Genomic DNA, 19,410 nt, shown 5'->3' with positions numbered 1-19,410 from the left:
ATATTAATATAACTGATCAGGGCACATGGGTGGCTCGGTCAGTTAAGCATCTGCCTTCAGCTCAGGTCATAATCCCAGAGTCCTGGGATAAAGCCCCGTATCAGGCTCCCTGCTCAGCGGGAAGCCAGCCTCTTCCTCTCCCGCTCCCCCTGCTTATGTTCCCTCTCTCACTGTGTCTCTCTCTGCCAAATAAATAAATAAAATCATTTTAAAAACATATATGTAACTGATCAGACTCCAAGGGCCTAGCAGCAGACTGTCCGCTCCTGGAGGGTGAGCACTGAGAAGTCTGCTGGAAAACACGTCAAACCAGGACCAAAGTCGAAAGCTCTCAAGATCCAAATCTTTGCCTTAGGCCCTCTCTCGACCTAACCCTGGCCTCCAGGAAGGAGGCAGTGTTTGCAGGAAGCCTGGATCAGGTCACCGAATTCCAGATGGGAACATGGTCTTCTGCTGTTGTAGGGACCAGCCATACTGGACACGCAGAGCATGAGGCCAGAGGGCTGGGGACCAACACAGGAAACTGAGGCAGAAGGGCACTGAAAGGTCCCAGATTAAAGAAAGAGAGGGAGAATAGGCCGGAGGAAGGCAGGAAACGGGACGGAGGAAAGGCACAGAAAGATGCGCAGAGGAAGGAAGAAGAGGGGAGGAGAGAGGGAAGAACCGGTTTTCCCATCAGAGTAAAATGCATTCATGACCAAAATTTTAAAAATACCCCAAAATGAAAACCATACTCCTCTGCTCAAAAGAACACACACTTTGCATTCTGGAATATTTCCAAAGCCTTAACACATCCAGAGCTTATGTGAGTTTTCTTTTGGTAACACCTACCACGTTAGCGGAGTCTACCAGGTACAACATCTGTAAACATTACCCCACGGAATCCTCACAGACGACTTGAAAACAAGTATTAGCCCATTTGACGGATGAGGCCCAGAGAAGGAACTGGACCCCATCCACCTGGTCCATCTGAGGACTCCGAGGCCACGCTGCGGTCGACAGTCGCTAAGACCCAGCCTGGACTTAAATCTCGACAAATGTCCTGTCATTTCTTGGAACAGTAGCTCTGCATCACACTAATTATAATGAGTTATAATTATCCTCATTAGTGACCCAACTGATCTCATTCTGTTTCCTCCACTATCAAACGGAGACGGTCCTGCTCGTCTCCTGGGGTTCTTGGTGGAGTCTGATGCCATGCCCCTGCGGTTCCAGGCACGGAGTTCCAGGCACGCCTCTGATGTGCTCCAGGCAGCCCGGTGGACCGCATCCAGCGCTCGCCTCGCTCACGGGGAGACTTAATGGGAGACCAGGGAGGGTGGGGGACCCTGACTCTGGTTCCTTCTCAGTTCCCAGAAGCTTTCTGCGCTCTTCCGCTCCAACCTGCAGGTGTGACGACACTTCTGCATCTGCCTGGGTTTGCACACCATCCCTACTGTGGGTCACCTACAGCTCACAAGCAACTGTCTGTCCCTTTATAAACAGATTCTCCTCGTCTGAATAGGTCTTCTGTTAGCTGTTAAGACCCTGACTCACTAACTTTATTTATTCATTTGTATGCTCATTCAGTCACCAAAATTCTGTATGTTAAGCAACTGGGTGCCCAGCACGGTTCACAGTGTTGTGAACTAAACAAAGTCCCGGCTCTCGGGAAGCTTCTATTCCGACACCGTCGGCAACTCCTCCTTATCCCTGGTCCAGTGGTGCACCTCCGTATCCTCTGTGGTGCTTGCTCTGAGAAAATTACCTGTTTACCTGGAGGTAGCAGTGACTCTCACCCCCACCCCAGTGCCTGATGCACAGCTCAGGAAATGTTTGTTGAGCGAATACACGAATCCCGGCACTTCCCAGCACCTAAATGAAACCCATGCTTGCTTCCTTGTCCACTGCAAAGCAGAACGCGCTCATCATCTTGTGAACGACTCTCTGCTGCTCCCGATTCCAGCCCATATGGAGCTTTTAGCCACAACAAGATGGCCGCGCATCCGGCCTCAGGCGTGTCCACCACCGTGGAACAGCGCAGAGTAACACGGTCTGATGAAGTTTAACCACCAGAAAGCTCACTTACTTCACATAACAAAAGGGGCCTGGCGTAGCTGTGATGACCAACGACAGTCATCGGCCAACTGTGGTCTTACCCAGTCAGGATATTCTCCTCACCGGAAGGAACCTCAGGGACCACGTGACTCCACAGTTCACTGGGAACACACTTCCGTGAACGGAGCTTCCTGGTTCCTGGGCTCTGTTGCCCTACTCATGGACATGTGGGTTGTTTCCCCCGTGATGGGATGTTGCAACGGTGCATGTGTTTGGCCCACTTACGCAGGCAGGGTCAGCTGTTAAAGGATAACCAGTGGAATAAAGGGAACGAACGCTGATGACTTTTAACAAACAGGCCAAGCAACTCTCCAAACACACAGAGCCGGCGTACAGCCCCACCGGCACTGGGCAAGAGGGCCTGCTTCCCGAAACCGTCGCCAGCATCAGGTGCCACGAATGTTTCATCTCTGCCGATCTGATACCTGAAAAACGCCATCGCACTGCTGCTCTGATTTGCATCTCTTTGATCCTCACGAAGGCTGGACATCTTTCACAGGCTCATTGACTCCATAAATGGTCTGTTTTCTTCTTCTGCAAATAGCATGCTCATGCCCTTCCCTGTTGGTTTTTCTGCTGGTATTGTTCCTTTTTAAAAAAAAAAAATTATTGGGACGCCTGGGTGGCTCAGTTGGTTAAGCAGCTGCCTTCGGCTCAGGTCATGATCCCAGCATCCTGGGATCGAGTCCCACATCGGGCTCCTTGCTTGGCAGGGAGCCTGCTTCTCCCTCTGCCTCTGCCTGCCATTCTGTCTGCCTGTGCTTGCTCTTGCTTCTCTCTCTATGACAAATAAATAAAATAAAAAATCTAAAAAAAACAAATCCTTTAAAAAAAAAATTATTGACTTGTAAGGGCTTTTAAGGATCTCAGGAACACAACTCTTGAGATGGTGCTTTGAGCTGGGTCATATCCTCATTTGAAAGGTGAAAACATGAAGAGTTACGCTGCTGAAAGTCACCCGGTGCAGGGGGACAAGTGTCAAAGCAGAGACTGATCCAAATCTACATGACTCCAAAGTCCACGCTCCTCAGTGGTGGTTTAAATGACACGTGACCCCTTCCTCTGAAGTACTCAGTGAAGATGTAGACTGATCCGTAAGGGAGAATGTACAGATCGTATTTTGAGTTAAAAAAGCAAACCGCAAACACCGTGTATTTTGATCGAGGCCTTGGGTCCATCGGTGCCTGTGTCGCTGATGTAAGGAGAGGAACCCTGGAACCTGCTGAAGGCTTGCAGATGCTGACGGAGGGCTTGCACCATTCACTGGGGTTAATCTGGGCCAATTTCAGTTCTCAGCACGGTAGCAGCGACCCCTTTCACAACCCTCAGATGCATGATGGCAGCTGTGTGCTCCTGGACACGATCTGCAGGAGCCGAGGTGGGTCTAAAGGATGCTGCCCTCGACACACGGGGAATCTGTGTTCTGACGGGGGCTTCTGATCACGGGGGTACAGAGCCGGGTGGTCAGCGTTGTTATGCCTCCCCCCACCCCCTTAGCTACCCTGACCTCCAAGGGATTTAAAGAGCCTGTGTCTTTCTCCCGCCTTCATTTTTCTTTTTCCACTTCGGGAGCCAGACATGAAGATTAATATTCAAAAACAACTGCGCATACAGGGAAACGTCAGAAAGTGAGCGTTCAGATCCAGGGAAGGGCTGGGAAAAGACCTGAGGAGACTGTAAGTTTATACCTCAGGCTGATCCTTGGCACGGACACAGCCTACAACAATTCAAAATGATAATCATAAGCAACACTAATAACCAAAAACCAGCAAGCCCAGAGAAGGAGGATAGGATTTCCAGAATTAACACGTTATTAGATTCAAAGCCCAACGTTCAACAAAAAACTCACAAGGCATACAAGAAAACAAGAGAGTATGGCCCATTCAGAGGAAATAAAGAAAGGAATATAAACTGTCCCTGACAAAGAGATGATGGCAGGACTCCCAAAGACTTTAAAATGACTGTTTTAGGGCGCCTGGGTGGCTCAGTGGGTTAAGCCTCTGCCTTCGGCTCAGGTCATGATCTCAGGGTCCTGGGATCGAGTCGCACATTGGGCTCTCTGCTCAGCGGAGAGCCTGCTTCCTCTCTATCTCTGCCTGCCTCTCTGCCTACTTGCAATTTCTCTCTCTGTCTGTCAAATAAATAAATAAGATCTTTAAAAAAAATGACTGTTTTAAAGGCGCTCAAAGAACTAAGAAAACTGAAGAGAAAGTTGAGAAAATAAACTATGAACAAAATGAAAATATCTATAAAGAGAAAGCCTTGAAAAAATACCCCCCCAAAAAATTCTGGAGCTGAGAAGTATAATAACTGAAATGAAAAATTCACTAAAGGGCTCCCAATGCAGATTTGAGCAGGAAGACCCAGCAAACTTGAAATCAGGCCTTGAAAATGATCAAGTCTGAGGAACAGAAAGAGAAAAAACCGAAAAAAAGTGAACAGAGCCTAAAGGACCCATGGGACACAGAAAATGCACCAATATATGCATTGTGGGAGTCCCAAAAGAAGAGAAAGGGACAGGAGAATATTTGTGAAAAAATAAAAACAAACCAAAAGCCAAAAGGACTCATACTTCCTGACTTCAAAACTTACTATAAAACTACGATAATGAAAATAGGGTGGTACTGGCATACAGACAGACATATGGACCAATGCAACAGAATAGAGATCCCAGAAATAAATACTCATATACAGCAAGTGATTTTTGAAAAAGGTGCCAACGCGGTTCAGTGGGGGAAAGGACAGCTCTTTCAACCCATGGTGCTGGAAAAGCCGGATATCCACACGTGAAAGAATGAAGCTGGCCCCCCACCTCACGCCATATATAAAAATGAACTCAAAATGGATCAAAGACCTAAATGAAAGACCTAAAAGTATAAAACTATAGAATAAAACATAGGGTTAAAACTTTTACCCCTGGATTAGGTAATGATTTCTTGGATATGACACCAAGAGCACGGGCAAGGAAGAAAAGAAACTGGATCTGACGAAAGTTTTAAAATTCTGTGCATCAAAAATATCATCGGGACGCCTGGGTGGCTCAGTTGGTTGGACGACTGCCTTCGGCTCAGGTCATGATCCTGGAGTCCTGGGATCGAGTCCCGCATCAGGCTCCCAGCTCCATGGGGAGTCTGCTTCTCTCTCTGACCTTCTCCTCGTTCATGCTCTCTCTCACTGTCTCTCTCTCTCAAGTAAATAAATAAAATCTTTAAAAAAAAAAAAATATCAGCAGAATACAAAGGCACACAGAATGGGAGGGAATGTTTGTTACATACCTGATAAGGGATTAACATCCAGTGTATATAGAGAACTCCTAAAATTCAATGACACAAAAACAAACAACTCCACTCAAAAGTGGGCATAGGGCTCAAACAGACATTTCTCCAAAGAAAACAAACAAAAGACCAACAACCACCTGAAGAAATGCTCAAAAATCACTTTTTAGCACTAATCGGGGGAGAGGGAGACTGGTAAAAATGCTTGGAAGGTAAACAACAAATGGCTCATAAACACTTAGGATAAAAGCTCAAACTCACTCGCTATGAAATATTTCTCACTTACCAGATTGGCATATTACAAAGTTTTATGACTTCAGCACTGGCAAGCACCCTGGAAAATTGAAACACCAGTGCCCTGTTGATGCCGTGTCTACTGGTATAGCCTAGTTACTAGAGAGTATTTTCAGAACAACTATCCAAAGTTTTTAACATGTAAGGTATTTCCACCCACAATTTCACTTTCAGGAACTGGTTCTTCTGATAATCCTTGCTCCCGTGCACAAAACTCCTACGCAAAGATGTGTCTCTTACGGATGGCCACGAGAGGCCGTACCTCTTGGAGTAAAGGGGGAAAAGAAAATTGTAAGTAGTATCTGTAGTTACGGTCACATTTTTGTAAAAACAGAAGACATAAAAATACATGCATTATGCATGGAAAAGTCTAGAAAGATTGGCACCATGGTGGTGAAATGGATTTCTTTGGGCAGTAGATTTGCAGAGGGAGAATCTGGATTTTAAAATTAACAGCATGTATTCATTTAAAAAAAAAAGAAGAAGAAGAAGAATGGCATTGCACATGAACGAGAGCTATAAGTAAATCAAGTCAAGAGCATGCTACCTGGGCTCAGCTGGTTAGGATTTCTTTCAAATTAACTTTGCCCGTCAAACAGGGAGTCAGGGGGAGAAAGGGAGAAAGATGGAGGCCCCACCTAGGTGTGAGGCAGGGCAGGGCAGGTAGGGAACTGATCGGAGGGCAGGGCAGGCCTTCGGGAGCTGGGCAGGCTGAATCCAGATGCTAGGAACCTGCGGGGTAAGGGGTCAGGTGTGCAATGACAATGCTGTTCGTTCTTCCTGAGAGCCCCACGGGGTACCTCTCAGCACTGCTGGTTTTCGGACCCTGCGCTCCACGGGGGCCATTCCCTGGGGCGGGACGGACAGGGCTGCCATGAGATAGCCCATGATGAGCCTCTGCTTACCCACGTCCACGGCTCGTGGCCAGAGAGCCCCGCAATCCCACGCTCAGCAGGCCATCTGTCGTGCAGGGCCCCGGGGCTCTTCTAGGCCCAGCGCAGATGGACGACGGGTACAAAGCAGAGGGCTCATCTCCATGGGCTCATCTCATGGCAGCGCCCCTGTCCCAGGGTCCCAAGCACAGACAGTAATTCCTGAAGGGCGGCCCCACTGCAAGCGCGCACAGCGAAGCTTCATGTCTCCTCCATCCAGTGCACCCCTGTGGACCCAGCTTTCCTCAGGGTACCCCACCCTGGCAGGCGGCCCACCCTCACCTGCCCGACCCCTTGCTTTGTGCAAAGAAGGACTGAGTCTCACACACCCAGTTCTCCATGAAGGGAGCGTGGCTGTCAGGTTCCCAGGACCCAAGGGCATCCACAGGAAGGGAAACACGGGGCTCCCTGCCTTCCCCTTGTCTTTTGGATGATTCAGACCAAAGCAGACGAATGTTGGTCTGGTTTCCAGAAATGACTCCAAGCTGGGGCGGAGAGCACCCACAGAGGCGGGGGTGGGGGGGGGGGCAGAGGGCTTCCATAGGGTCTGGAAGCAAGAGTAGCAACAGCTTTTATCTAGTGAGTTGTCACCAGACCTTGGGCACCTTGTGTACATACGTGTCTATAAATGAATGATAAGCAAGGCGAGGCCACAATGAGCTCAGGAAACTGAGGTTCAGAGAGACCAAGACCCTTGCCTGAGATCCCTTTGCTGGTGACCTTGACATTAATTAGTACCATCCCCATGCCTCGCCCCGGTGCAAGCTTCCGTCCACCGCGCCAACCGTTCTCAGCACTCCAGTGACCAGTGTGTCTCTCTCTGGCTAACCAAAACCCCAAGCATACCCCACAGATGGAGGGGCTCTGACCACCCCGCCTTCCTCTGCGGCCACACAGGAGCCCAGAGGAGCGAGGCCCAGCAGCCTCCACCTGACTCAAGGAGCCCCTGGGCACCTCACCCCGCTCCATGGTCCCTGCTTCCTCTTCAGCCAAAGGAAAAAGGAATCAACATGCCTTGCAGCAACTGTCAGGAACATGGGACTGGACTGTGATTCTGTGACTTTCTTTTAATAAAAATAAAGGTCCCAGGGCGCCTGGGTGGCTCAGTGGGTTAAAGCCTCTGCCTTCGGCTCAGGTCATGGTCCCAGGGTCCTGGGATGGAGTCCCATGTCGGGCTCTCTGCTCCACAGGGAGCCTGCTTCCTCCTCTCTCTCTGCCTGCCTCTCTGCCTAGTTGTGATTTCTCTCTGTCAAATAAATAAAAATATTTAAAAATAAATAAATAAATAAAGATCCCATGAGGACTCTGAGAAGGTTGCCCTCTCTGGAAGGCTCTGGAGGGTTCTAGAACAGCCTGGGATGACTGGGGAACTCTGGCCTCAGAGGTGCCATGCTTGGAATTCTGGCCTTGCTACTTAGAAGCTTTGGAAGTGGCAGGAATGGACTGATATTTCCGTCTTCAGGGGAATCCCCCTGCATACTGTGTGCAAAGCCATTTAGTAAAATCGTCTGTGACTCAAAACAGAATTCACTTTGGCCAAATTGGCCTCCTGTAGCTCGACCTACCCATACCTCGGAGGGTCATCCTTGGTCCTCGTCAAAAGCCCATCTATCCTCAGAGAAAATTTGCCCCCGGAAAGGCTAGGGACAAGGAAAGCCCCTGGTTATTAAGTGTTACTAACATGCTCTGGGGTCCTGCAGGCTTTTCTGGGTAACGGGGCCTCTGAGCATCTGAATTAGAAGGGAGACTGGAATTTAAGTTCTAGAGTGTTTTCCAAAAAAGTCAATCCACCAAGCAGCCTGGGCACCGGACCCCACAGCAGGGGCCCCACTGGCACCGAGCAGGGCCCAGGCGCCCAAGTGAAGAGTTGTGCGACCTGCAGCCCCGCCCCCACCCCCAAACCAGAGGATGGGCGGGCAAAGGCCAGAGCAGGCAGACCACAGAAACAGAACGACAAATGGCTGGTGAGCCTCTGAAAACGTGCTTCCTCTTGCTGCTGAACCAGGAAATCCACATTAAAACAGCACACGTCATTTGCATTCAGCCGGGTAAGCCCGCAGGAGTTTCTAAGGGCACCACACTGACAGGGGATGATGAAACAGCGTGGCCTCCCAACCTCATTGGAAAACAACTTAGATATGTACAAACAGTTGAAATGTGCCCGTGTCCTCCGAACCAGTCGTTCCACTTTCGGAAATGCCGCTGTAGGACGCGGCCGACTTAAACCAGCTACAGATTTAAGCGAAGGTACTTCTATAAGAGAATGGAGTGAGAGTTTCATTACCATGAGAAATCAAATGAAAGAAGCCCTCTCGTGTGGAAAGTCCGTGACATTAGAGTCATGCCTGGGAAGGGTGACTAGAATATAAGCCACTTACCCAGAATCACCAGTGGGATGGGCCTTTAGAGACCCAGGAGAGGTGGGGAACTACCGGAGGTCACACAGCCCTTAGGCAGCAGACCAGGGCCAAAACAAGACCTCAACTTTAGAGTAATAAATTGAATTTTAAAACTTTTTTTTTTAAACGTCTCATTTAAATCCCTTGTCTGTTTGTACTAAGAGATCTTTTTTTAATTTTTTTTTTTAAAGATTTTTATTTATTTGACAGACAGATCATAAGTAGGCAGAGAGGCAGGCAGAGAGAGAGAGGAGGAGGAGGCAGGCTCCCTGCTGAGCAGAGAGCCTGACGTGAGGCTCGATCCCAGGACCCTGGGATCATGACCTGAGCCGAAGGCAGAGGCTTTAACCACTGAGCCACCCAGGTGCCCCAGAGATCTTTTTTTTAAATAAGAAGAAAGCTAGGGGCACCTGGGTGGCTCAGTGGGTTAGGCATCTGCCTTAAGTTCAGGTCATGATCCCAGAGTCCCGGGATCGAGCCCCATGTCAGGCTCCCCGCGGAATGGAGAGTGTGTTTCTCCCCCTGCCTCTCCCCCTCCTGGCTTGAGCCCTCTCTCTCATTCACTCTCTCTCTCAAATGCAGGAGGAGGAGGAGAAGGAGGAAGAGGAGGACGAGGAGGGGGAGGAGAGAGAGGGGGAGGGGGAAGGAGGGGGAGAAGAAGAAGAAGAAAGCAACAGACCCCACAGGACACGTAGTCACCCACCCTATAGGGCCCCCCGTCAATACACACATTTCAGGGCAAATCTGCAGGGAAGGGGAGTTTCCTCTCTTGGTTTATCTGAAAATATCCAGGCTTTCTATTTGCATGAAAGGCTCACAACAGGTGAATCTACAGACTTGAGTGGCCAATGACCAGAGGCAGGAGGAGTGGAGGGGTCGGGATGAGGCCGGGAACTGGAGGAAGGAGTGAGTAGTGACTGACAGGCACGGCGTTTCCTTCTGAGATGACGGCCTCGTTCTGGAACCAGGTGGTAGTGAGGTAAATATAATGGAGACCGATGAACAGTGCACATCAAAGGGTGACTATTCCAGTGTGTGAATTCTATCTTAATTTTTAAAAACATGCCCCTGCCTTTCTCCTGGCTTTGAAGGTGAAGACCCAGCCTAGAGGAGAATGCCAAGGACGGATATGGCCCTTCCCACTGGATGTCATCACCTTCTCCAAAGTTCCCTGGCTCCACTCCCTTCTTTTCCATCTCCGCCAGATTCTCTAGTTACCGCAAATCTGTCCGAGCCCTGCCCTGGGTCACGGTCCCAGCCAGGCCGCACCATCTTTCTCCACGTCTCCTTCAATAGCCTCCTCTCTGCTTGTCCTGCCTCTCTTAATCTGGCCCCCTCCTCTCCAACCCGCCCACATCATCCAGACAAATCTCCAACACTACACAGCTTAGCAAGTCGTTGTGTTTAAACCAGGTCAGCGGTTTCCCAAGAAGTTCAAATATTGACGGTCTGGCTCCTTGGCAGAGTCTACAAGGAGCACATCTGCCTGTCCAGGCTTCTTGTCTACCCGCCTGCCACGGCCCTTCCCGCATCAGCTTTCCAGACCCACCTGGTACCGCTCACCATTATAACAGGCCAAGCGCTCCTCCTTGTGCCAAGTCACCCCTAACAAACACAACACAGTGTTGGGTAACACTGCGCCCAACACATGTTGCTTCTTGCACTCAATAAAAAACATATTGTGTCCATGACGTACCAGGCGGAACCATCGGGAGACAGTCGTGAACAAACCATAATCACTTCCCTCGTAGGGCTTACTAGAAACTTCCCTCCACCACATCACTCACTATACTACCGTAGTGCTGGTTTCCTCATCTGGGAACTCCATCAAAACAAACAGATCTCTGAAACATTATTAATTGTACTACCACCAGCTCCGGCAAAAATACAGTGGTTCCCGGCAAATACACAGATGCCCGGCAAATGCTGCCTGGGGGGACTTGGGCCAACGACGTGAAGTGGCTGTTAGACCAGGGCTCCTCAGAGCCGACACGGTCCACCGCCATTTTTGTTTTGTTGACGCGTCACACGGGATGGAAATGATCTCTTCACTCATCGGCTGCATCTCCCAGAATGTGAACTTTCCAAAGAACGGCCATTTCCTTAAAAATAACGACGACGACGACGACGACTCAGTATTCCCTCTGTCTACAAAACCCTAAGTACTCACTGCAATTAAACAGCAGGCCTCGCCCATGAGAAGGGGGCCAGGTTGTGGGACCACATGGGACCCCATGCTTTAGAAGGTTCCAGTGTGGCCTTCCTCCAAGCCATGTCCATCCCATGGGGTCAGGAAGCAATCCAAAGATTTGAGGGTCAAAGGGTATGTGTGTACCCGCACTTCATGTGTCCCTGACTCTAGCTGCCTCAATGGGTAGATGCTTACCTAAGAAAAATTAAAATATATGTCAATACGAAGACCGTACATATGGATGTTCACAATACCCTTCTTTTTTAATAGTCCAAAACTGGGGTGTCCAGCTGTCACAGCTGGTTGAGCGTGTGACCCTTGGTTGTGGCGCAAGTCACACTCCCAGTGTCATGCGAATGAGCCCCACAACAGGTTCCACGGGGTCTGCTTGAGATTCTCTCTCGCCTTTGCCCTCTGCCCACCCCCACCTGCATGCGTGCGCACACACTTGCTCTCTCTCTAATAAATAAATAAACGTCCCAAACTGGAAGGTGTCTATATGTCCCCCAACAGCTGGAGAGGTAAATAAATAGGGGCTCACCCCTAAAACAGAACACAACTCAGCAGTAGGAAATGACTGCTAAGGGGCGCCTGGGTGGCTCAGTGGGCTAAGCCTCTGCCTTCGGCTCAGGTCATGATCCCAGGGTCCTGGGATCGAGCCCCGCTTCAGGCTCTCTGCTCAGCGGGGAGCCTGCTTTCCCCTCTCTCTCTCTGCCTGCCTCTCTGCCTACTTGTGATCTCTGTCATATAAATAAATAAAATCTTCAAAACAAAACAAAACAAAAAAGAAATGACTGTTAATAGATGCAATCACATGATGATGTGGAATGGAAAACTCAGACCAAAGGAAGGGGTCTCTCCTGTATCATTCAATTTGTATCAATGTTCCAAAAGACACAAATACGCTTATAGTGACAGAAAGCTTACAAGCACTGGTGGAGCTGTAAGAAAGAAACTGATTATAAAAGGGCACAAAGAACCTTTGGGGGGGAAGGGATGTGTTCATTATCTTGACTGTGGCGATAGTTTCACTGATGTGTCTATTTCAAAACTCAGCAAACTGCACACTTTGAAAACTTGCTCTCCGCTGCTTGTCATTCATGTCTCAACAGAGCCATTAAGAAAAACAAACAAAAACAGCTACTATATTCTAGGAGCATTTCTGAACTGTCAAGTTCATAAAAACTCAATATTTGACAACACATTTTACGAGAAAGGTGTAGGGAAATGCAAACTCTTCTTCATTGAGGGTGGAAATGCGAAATGGCCAATGCACAGAAATCTGGCAACGTCCGTCAAAATTACAAAAGCCTATGACCCTCGGCTCTGCAGTCTGCTTCTGAGAATTCGCCCCGCAGGCACACCTGACACACTTCCACACGGAAAAATTATACAGGCATCAAGATTATATACACGACACAGTTGGTAACAGCTCCCTGCCCTGTAAACGCCGAGAAGCCAGGGTCCACCTCTGGGGCTGCTTCATAAACTAGGGTACGTCCCCTGAGTGGAATGCGAGGGAGCCCAGAAAGAGAGACAGCTCTGGATGAACCAACAGGAGAAATCTCCCAGGACATATTGCTCAGTTAGGGATAAGCAAGATCCGTAACAGCATGTGTAGATGACCACTTTGTGTTTAGAAAGGGGAGAGAAAAATAGATGCTGAAATTGCCTTGTGTTGGCATCAGGAAGCACCAAAAATGTGCCCAAGCAATTTGCAAACCTGGTTTTCTTAAACCAGGACCAGAGAAGCAGGGAAGAGGTCAGGCAAGGCAGGAGAGGGGGGCGGCATGGACGATGTAAGGGAGATTTCTCATTGTTTTTATCTGGGATGCATGTGAATGTATTACCTGTTTGGGGAAGAAATTATTCTCTACTTTTTAAAAAAGATTTTATTTATTTATTTGACAGAGAGAGAGATCATAGTAGGCAGAGAGGCAGGCAGAGAGAGAGGGGGAAGCAGGCTCCATGCTGAGCAGAGAGCCCGATGTGGGGCTCGATCCCAGGACCCAGGGACCATGACCCAAGCCAAAGGCAGAGGCTTTAACCCATTGAGCCACCCAGGCGCCCCTATTATCACCTTTTTAATATACATTTAGAGACCCCGGCCTGAAGATCGAGTGCCCAGAAGCGTGTCAAGATTAAATGGGGTCATGGCTGGTAACAGTAACCAGATTCCTCAGCATCTCCAGCCTGCCTGCCCAGAATCACCCTGAGCCCCCCAAAATGCAGGTTCTGAGAGGTGCCTCAGTGGCTCAGTTGGTTAAGCTTCTGACTCTTGATTTCAGCTCAAGGTCATGATCTCAGGGTCAAGGGATGGAGCCCCGCTTCGGGCTCAGCACAGAGTCTTCGTTAAGTTTCTCTCCCCCTCTGCTCCCTCCCCGTGCTCAGTCTCTCACTCGCTCTCCCTCTGAAATAAATAAATAAATAAATAAATAAATAAATAAATAAAATCTTCAGGAAAAAAATAAAATAAAACAAAATACAACAAAATAAAATGCAGGTTCTGGGACCCCACCCTAGATGTACCCAATCAGAGTCCCCGGGGATTCTGTATGTTTTTTCTAGTTCCCAGGCGATCATATGGGCTGAAGGAGGCGGCCCATGACCTCCTGCCGGGGCAGATGGGGCCCATGTGTTCAGTATGTATTTATTCAACTCCCACTATGAGTCAGGCGCGGTTCCAGAACCTGCTTTCTTGGGGCTTATATTCTAAAGGAAACAGATAAAGACAAAGAAGAAAAGTATTAAATAGTGGCATATGGAATGCAGGTATCAGAACAGGGCGACCTGGCAGGACGAGGCTGACAGCCGGGCCAGAGAAGGCCTCTGAAGGTGACATTTAGCCTGAGATGGGGATGACAAGGAGGAACCCGCCCTGCGAGGGTGGGGGGACTTCCAGGTCAAGGGAAGGTCGAGCGTGACCCAGAGCAGGATGGAGCCAGGGTGGTGGTTGGGGGGGGGGGGGGCATAAAGGAAGGCCTGACTCATTAGGGTTCTGGAAGCCAGGGTCAAGAGCATGGATTCTATACTGAAGGTACTGGAAAGCCACAGAAAGGTTTTAAGCACCAAAGTCATGTGACAGGGCGTTTTGAAAAAGACCACTCTGGCTGCCATGCGGAGAGTGGCGTGGAGTCGGGGCAGGGCCGGGGGAGGCGGCAGGCGGGAAGAGTGTGTTACGGGAACACAAGCAAGGGCAGAAGGTGGCTTGCATGCAGATGTGGCGCGGGACACGCCAAGAAGTGATGGACACGGGCCAAGTTTGGAAGGTGGCACCCACAGGACTCTGTCCCTACTGGAGTGGCAAGTGGACTGTGGACCTGGAGGAACACCAGGATGCCTGGGCAGCGCGTCTGTGGGCCCACGAGCCATCGAAGGGCCCCATAGAGACTCCACATACGTACTTGGTCTCCTGAGAATGACATTCACTTAGGACATGAAGCCCATTCTAAAAAAGAGCCATTTAAAGCTGCCCCTTAAGCCCTTGAGAACCAGAAAAGTCGAAGGGGCTGCCGTCCAGCTGAGGTGTGAAGAGTCAGTGAGGGCCGAGTGGCCGTGGTCGGGCTGAGGTCCCGACGCGAGTGGAGCTATGGGACCAAGATCTCGGAGGGAAGTAAGTGCCTTCTCCTAAATTTGGCCTCCAAAAGATTATTTCCTGGATTTCACAATGTTGCCTCCGGCTGCCCCTGACCCAGGCCTGATGCATATAAAGCAGCCGGCCCACATTCCTTCCCTCCTGGCCCGACTTCTAGTTGCCAGAGCTGGGCGGTGGGGGGGAAGGAGGACTGTCAGGGCCTGTGTCACATCAGGCAAAGCAAAGAGTGTCACAGCAGGGTCTGAAGGAAGGGATGAAGGCCGGGCAGGCAGGCAGAGGGGGAGCCAACTGCCATCTGCCCCCGGCCTCTGGCTGAGGCAGGGAGAGAAGCAGGCGGACCAGGTTAAGGCCTGACACACGCATCGTCTACACGACTTTGCCAAAGCAGCTTCTCTCGGGGAACAGCGATATTCTCACCTGTAAAGAGCAGATACACAGTTCACAGGATGGTGGCGGAGATTTTGTGAGGAAACAGAGAAATGAGAAGCACCTAATACAGTGCCTGGCACACAACGAGGAATGGGTGAAAGGCCATCGCCAGTGTGGCACTCCGGACAGAAAACGAGACAAACAGGCACACACACCATCAAGTGGCAATCCCCCACGGAGGGACAACTGTCATCGTCTTCGTGCCTCCAGCCAGAGCAGAAAATACCATCACGCATGAAAGCATGGGTAGAGCAGATACGAAAATCATTATAACTGTGGTTCCTACAGACACCTACCAGCTCTAGACAACGGGAACAGGAGAAAACACTCATCAGAGGACCCGATGGGACACTCAGGAGAAGCCGCAGTAGAGGGGGTCCCAAGAAATCTTCAAACACCCAACGACAGAAACAGCTCTTACTTCACACTGAAAATGCACATGTTTAGGCCCCGACTCAGCTGGAGGGGAAGCCCAGGAATCTATTTTATTTTTAATGGGGGGAGAGAGGCAGAGAGAGAATGTTACGCAGGGCTCAATCTCACGATCCTGAGATCATGACCTAAGCTGAAATCAAGAGTCAGGCCCTTGGGGCACCTGGGTCCAGGCTCAGTGGGTTAAGCTTCTGCTTTCGGCTCAGGTCATGATTTCAGGGTCCTGGGATCAAGCCCCACATCGGGCTCTCTGCTCGGCAGGGAGCCTGCTTCCTCCTCTCTCTGCCTGCCTCTCTGCCTACTTGTGATCTCTCTGTCAAATAAATAAGTAAACTCTTAAAAAAAAAAAAAAAAAAGAGTCAGGCGCTTAACTGATTGAACCACCCAGGCGCCCCTCCCATCATCTATTTCTTAATAAGTCTTCCAGATGATTCTGGGGCACAGTGTGGGTTAAGAGCCACTGATTTAAGTAGGCTGAACGTAGAATGCCAAGTGTGGTCTGTGGACCCGCAGCACAGGATAAGCGTGGAGCTTGTAAGAAACGCAGAGTCCCAGGCTCAGCCCAGACCCACTGAGTCAAAACCCGCATTTTGCCGAGATCCCCAGGCCATTCATCTGTGTTTGAGAAGCACTGTCTAGAGCGCCAGCCCAGCGCTAACAGAAATGTAACTGAGCCACATGTCACTTAAAAATTTCTAGTAGCCACAATATAAAAAATAACAGTGAAATTAATTTCAATAATATATTTTATGTAACTCAATATCAAAAACATTATTGTTTCAACAGCTATTAGAATTTCCCTTTTTTTTGTTTTTTGTAGTTTTTTTTTTTGGTACTAAGTTTTCGATATCTGAGGTTTCCTACATTACCATCTCACTCAAACGAGCCACCAGTCAAGTGCTCAAGCCCCATGTGGCCAGTGGACGCCGCGTGAACAATGTGGAAAAGATGGAGAACAGAGTGAAACTTCCAAATTCTTCTTACAAAGCTGTCATCATCATTCTTAAACTAGTATGTCTTTCTAATTTTGTGCTGTCACACAACTGACCCGTCTTAATACTGTGGTTAAAAATGAGGACTCTGGGGGCGCCTGGGTGGCTCAGTGGGTTAAGGACACTGCCTTCGGCTGAGGTCATGATCTCAGAGTCCTGGGATCCCCGCCTCTCTGCTCAACAGGGTGCCTGCTTCCTCCTCTCTCTCTACCTGCCTCCCCGCCTACTTGTGATCTCCGTCTGTCAAATAAATAAATATCTTTAAAAAAAAAAAAAATGAGGACTCTGGGGGCATGTGGGTGGCTCAGTTAAACATCTGCTTTCAGCTCAGGTCATAATCCCAGAGTCCTGGGATCGAGCCCTGCATGGGACTCTCTGCTCGGTGGGAAGCCTGCCTCTCCCTCTCCCATTACCCTGTTTGTGTTCCCTCTTTCGCTGCGTCTCTGTCAAATAAATAAATAAATTCTTAAAAAAAAAAAAAAAAAAGAGTACTCTGGAGCCAGACTCTCTCTAACCCTAACCTTAACCCTTAATCCTGACCCTAACCCTAAAGTCTAGACGCTGGAATCAGACTCCCTGACCTTTCACCTTAGCTTCCATAAGGAAACTCAGTTAAGTTTGTGGTTCACGGAATTAAGACATGGAAATCCCCATTTATAAATAGTAAACATTTCAAGAAAAGATCTCATTTCTAATAGCAACTACATAAAAAATAAAATTTGGGGGGAAAGAGTCGATGAGATACCGTGCTGGACCTTTGCTGACTGAAACGTGAAAGCGCTCTTTCCAGAGGAACAAGAAAAAGAATTAAGCCAACTGGAAGAGCCACCATGCTCACCACAACACTCAAAACGATAAGGATTTAATCCCCCTAACTTCACTGTAATCTCCGATGAATTATCTATAGGATCTTTGCACCAACCATGTGATAGGTTCTGTCCTAAGTGTTTGGGATATATCTAAATTTAAAAAAAAAAAAATCTGTGCTTTTAGATACCTCACAAGAAGGTCTTTCCAGGTTTGTAAATATCAGAGCAGGAATGTACGTGTGTTTTTGTTTTGTTTTACCAAGAAAGGAGATATACAAAACCCTCCTAAGGACTGCCTATGGGGAGAGCTTCTGGAATCAACTGGAACTATTTCTTTTTTTTACCTCTGCATACCATTTGATTGTTATACCATTTAAATCTTTAAATATTTACAAATACTTTGTAAAATGCCAATGTTACTTATCTGAGCAATGAATAAGACAGGATTAAGACATACTAAAACGTCTGTATTTAAAAAAAAAAAAAAAGAAAGAAAGAAAACAACAATGATTGATTGGTGGATCTGGGTCAAGGCTCTCTTCTTCCTCTGCTGCCCCGAGCCCATCTAGCTCCTTCTGGGAGGGTCTCTCTGGGCATGTTTGTTTTCTCATCTAGAACACGAAGGGGTTAGATTCGATCTCTAAGGGTCTGTGCAGCCCTAATATTTCAGGATTCTTTCTTCCATTCATTCGTTCAGCTGGTTTTGGAGGGCCTACAATAGTACAGGTGCAAGGGATCAAAGTGTGCCAGTGGCTAACCTCAGGGAACTGACAGTCTAGGTGACAGGCTGGTATTTAAGCAGATGATCCGGCAAGGAAACGCACAAGGGCACTGTGGAAAGTGCAATGAAGGAGGGAGATAAACAGGTTTGAAGGCAGGAGGGTTAGGAGAAGAGTCTGGGGGAGTGGAGCAGCATGAGCAGGTGTTAATGGGGCCTGACAGGGAGGGGAAGGTTGGAAACACCACGGAGAGCAGGAAAACAGCAAACACCTACAGCAGGACCGCCCAGAAGCTTGGAGGAGTCTAGAAAGGCACTCAGCATTAAGAGGCATTCAACAAATACCTGTCTAATGAACTGGAGAAATGTCACGCAGCTAGGGGAAGTTGTTAAATCATATTTTGCGTCTCTTCAAAATGCCCTTGGAAGAACCCACCATTAATCAGGCATCCACACTCAGATACATAATCTGTGATCCACATCTTTGAGCTAACCCTCAGTCAACTTCATGGAACCACGGGATAAAGAAAAGCCACCAGCTGTTCCACAAGCCGGGGGCAAGCGACAGTCACCTGTGTACCCCAGGAACCTGTGGGGTGTATCTGAGTGCAATGTAGTTGAAATGTAGTATTTCAACCTGCATGGCAAAAGAATCGAAGATACTGAGAAGAACTCAAACACTGATAATGGTGTGTGTGTGGGGGGTGCTTTTTCCCAAGATAAAATCATTTGTTTTCTCCCGTGTTCATGAATTACAGGGTAAGTACAAAGTAAATTAACAAAGGGAGCATGGGGGAATTAAAAAAAAAAAAAAAAAAAAAAGGCAGTAAGCAAAACCTGCCTTCCAGCTACATGGAAAAACACTCCAGTGCCCCGAGTAAATAAATAATAAAAGGATATGGAAACAATACACCTTGAAAACTCTTGTCCCTCCTCTGTTCTCCTGGCCTGAGGCAGTGCTGACAGGTTTGCGCTGCCTGGGCTACAGAACCGGCCAGCATTTATTTATCTAACAACACTGGAGTCCCCTTTAAAGAATCAGGTAGGGCATTTCAAAGGCATGAAGCCCCTGGGTAGTGTATCCCATTCCCTCACTCCAAGCCCCAGCATTAACTCTAAGACAAAGTACCCTGGCCCCTGGAAGTAAAGAAATGCTAGAAATAAGGGAGCTCAGATCACACCATTTTCCTCCCTGCCCCCCACCACAGAAGGTTCTTGAGAATATCTGCCCACAAGGAAAAATAAAA

The 19,410-nt window shown here is 48.6% G+C and overlaps 1 protein-coding gene across 6 annotated transcripts in view; it reads right to left on the bottom strand.

Annotated features, from left to right (window-relative positions):
* The window catches only part of ATP6V1C2 (ATPase H+ transporting V1 subunit C2), a 53,217-nt gene that overhangs the window by 27,358 nt on the left and 6,449 nt on the right, over positions 1–19,410 (bottom strand). The window contains exons 1-2 of one of the 6 annotated variants that reach the window (XM_082745519.1): positions 15,808–15,940; positions 15,634–15,692 (exon numbers count right to left, since the gene is read on the bottom strand). The exons of the other annotated variants lie outside the window; for them this stretch is intronic. Of the exons in view, the coding sequence (XP_082601645.1) occupies positions 15,634–15,653 (20 nt within the window). The 5' untranslated portion in view covers positions 15,654–15,692; positions 15,808–15,940. Of the gene's footprint in view, positions 1–15,633; positions 15,693–15,807; positions 15,941–19,410 lie in introns of those variants that run through there. 6 annotated transcript variants of the gene reach the window in all.

This window comes from Mustela nivalis (genome assembly GCF_964662115.1).
Source record: "Mustela nivalis genome assembly, chromosome: 8".
Lineage (NCBI taxonomy): Eukaryota > Metazoa > Chordata > Mammalia > Carnivora > Mustelidae > Mustela > Mustela nivalis.
The sequence above is the reverse complement of the archived record's forward strand: the minus strand, read 5'-3'. Positions and strand labels throughout refer to the sequence as shown.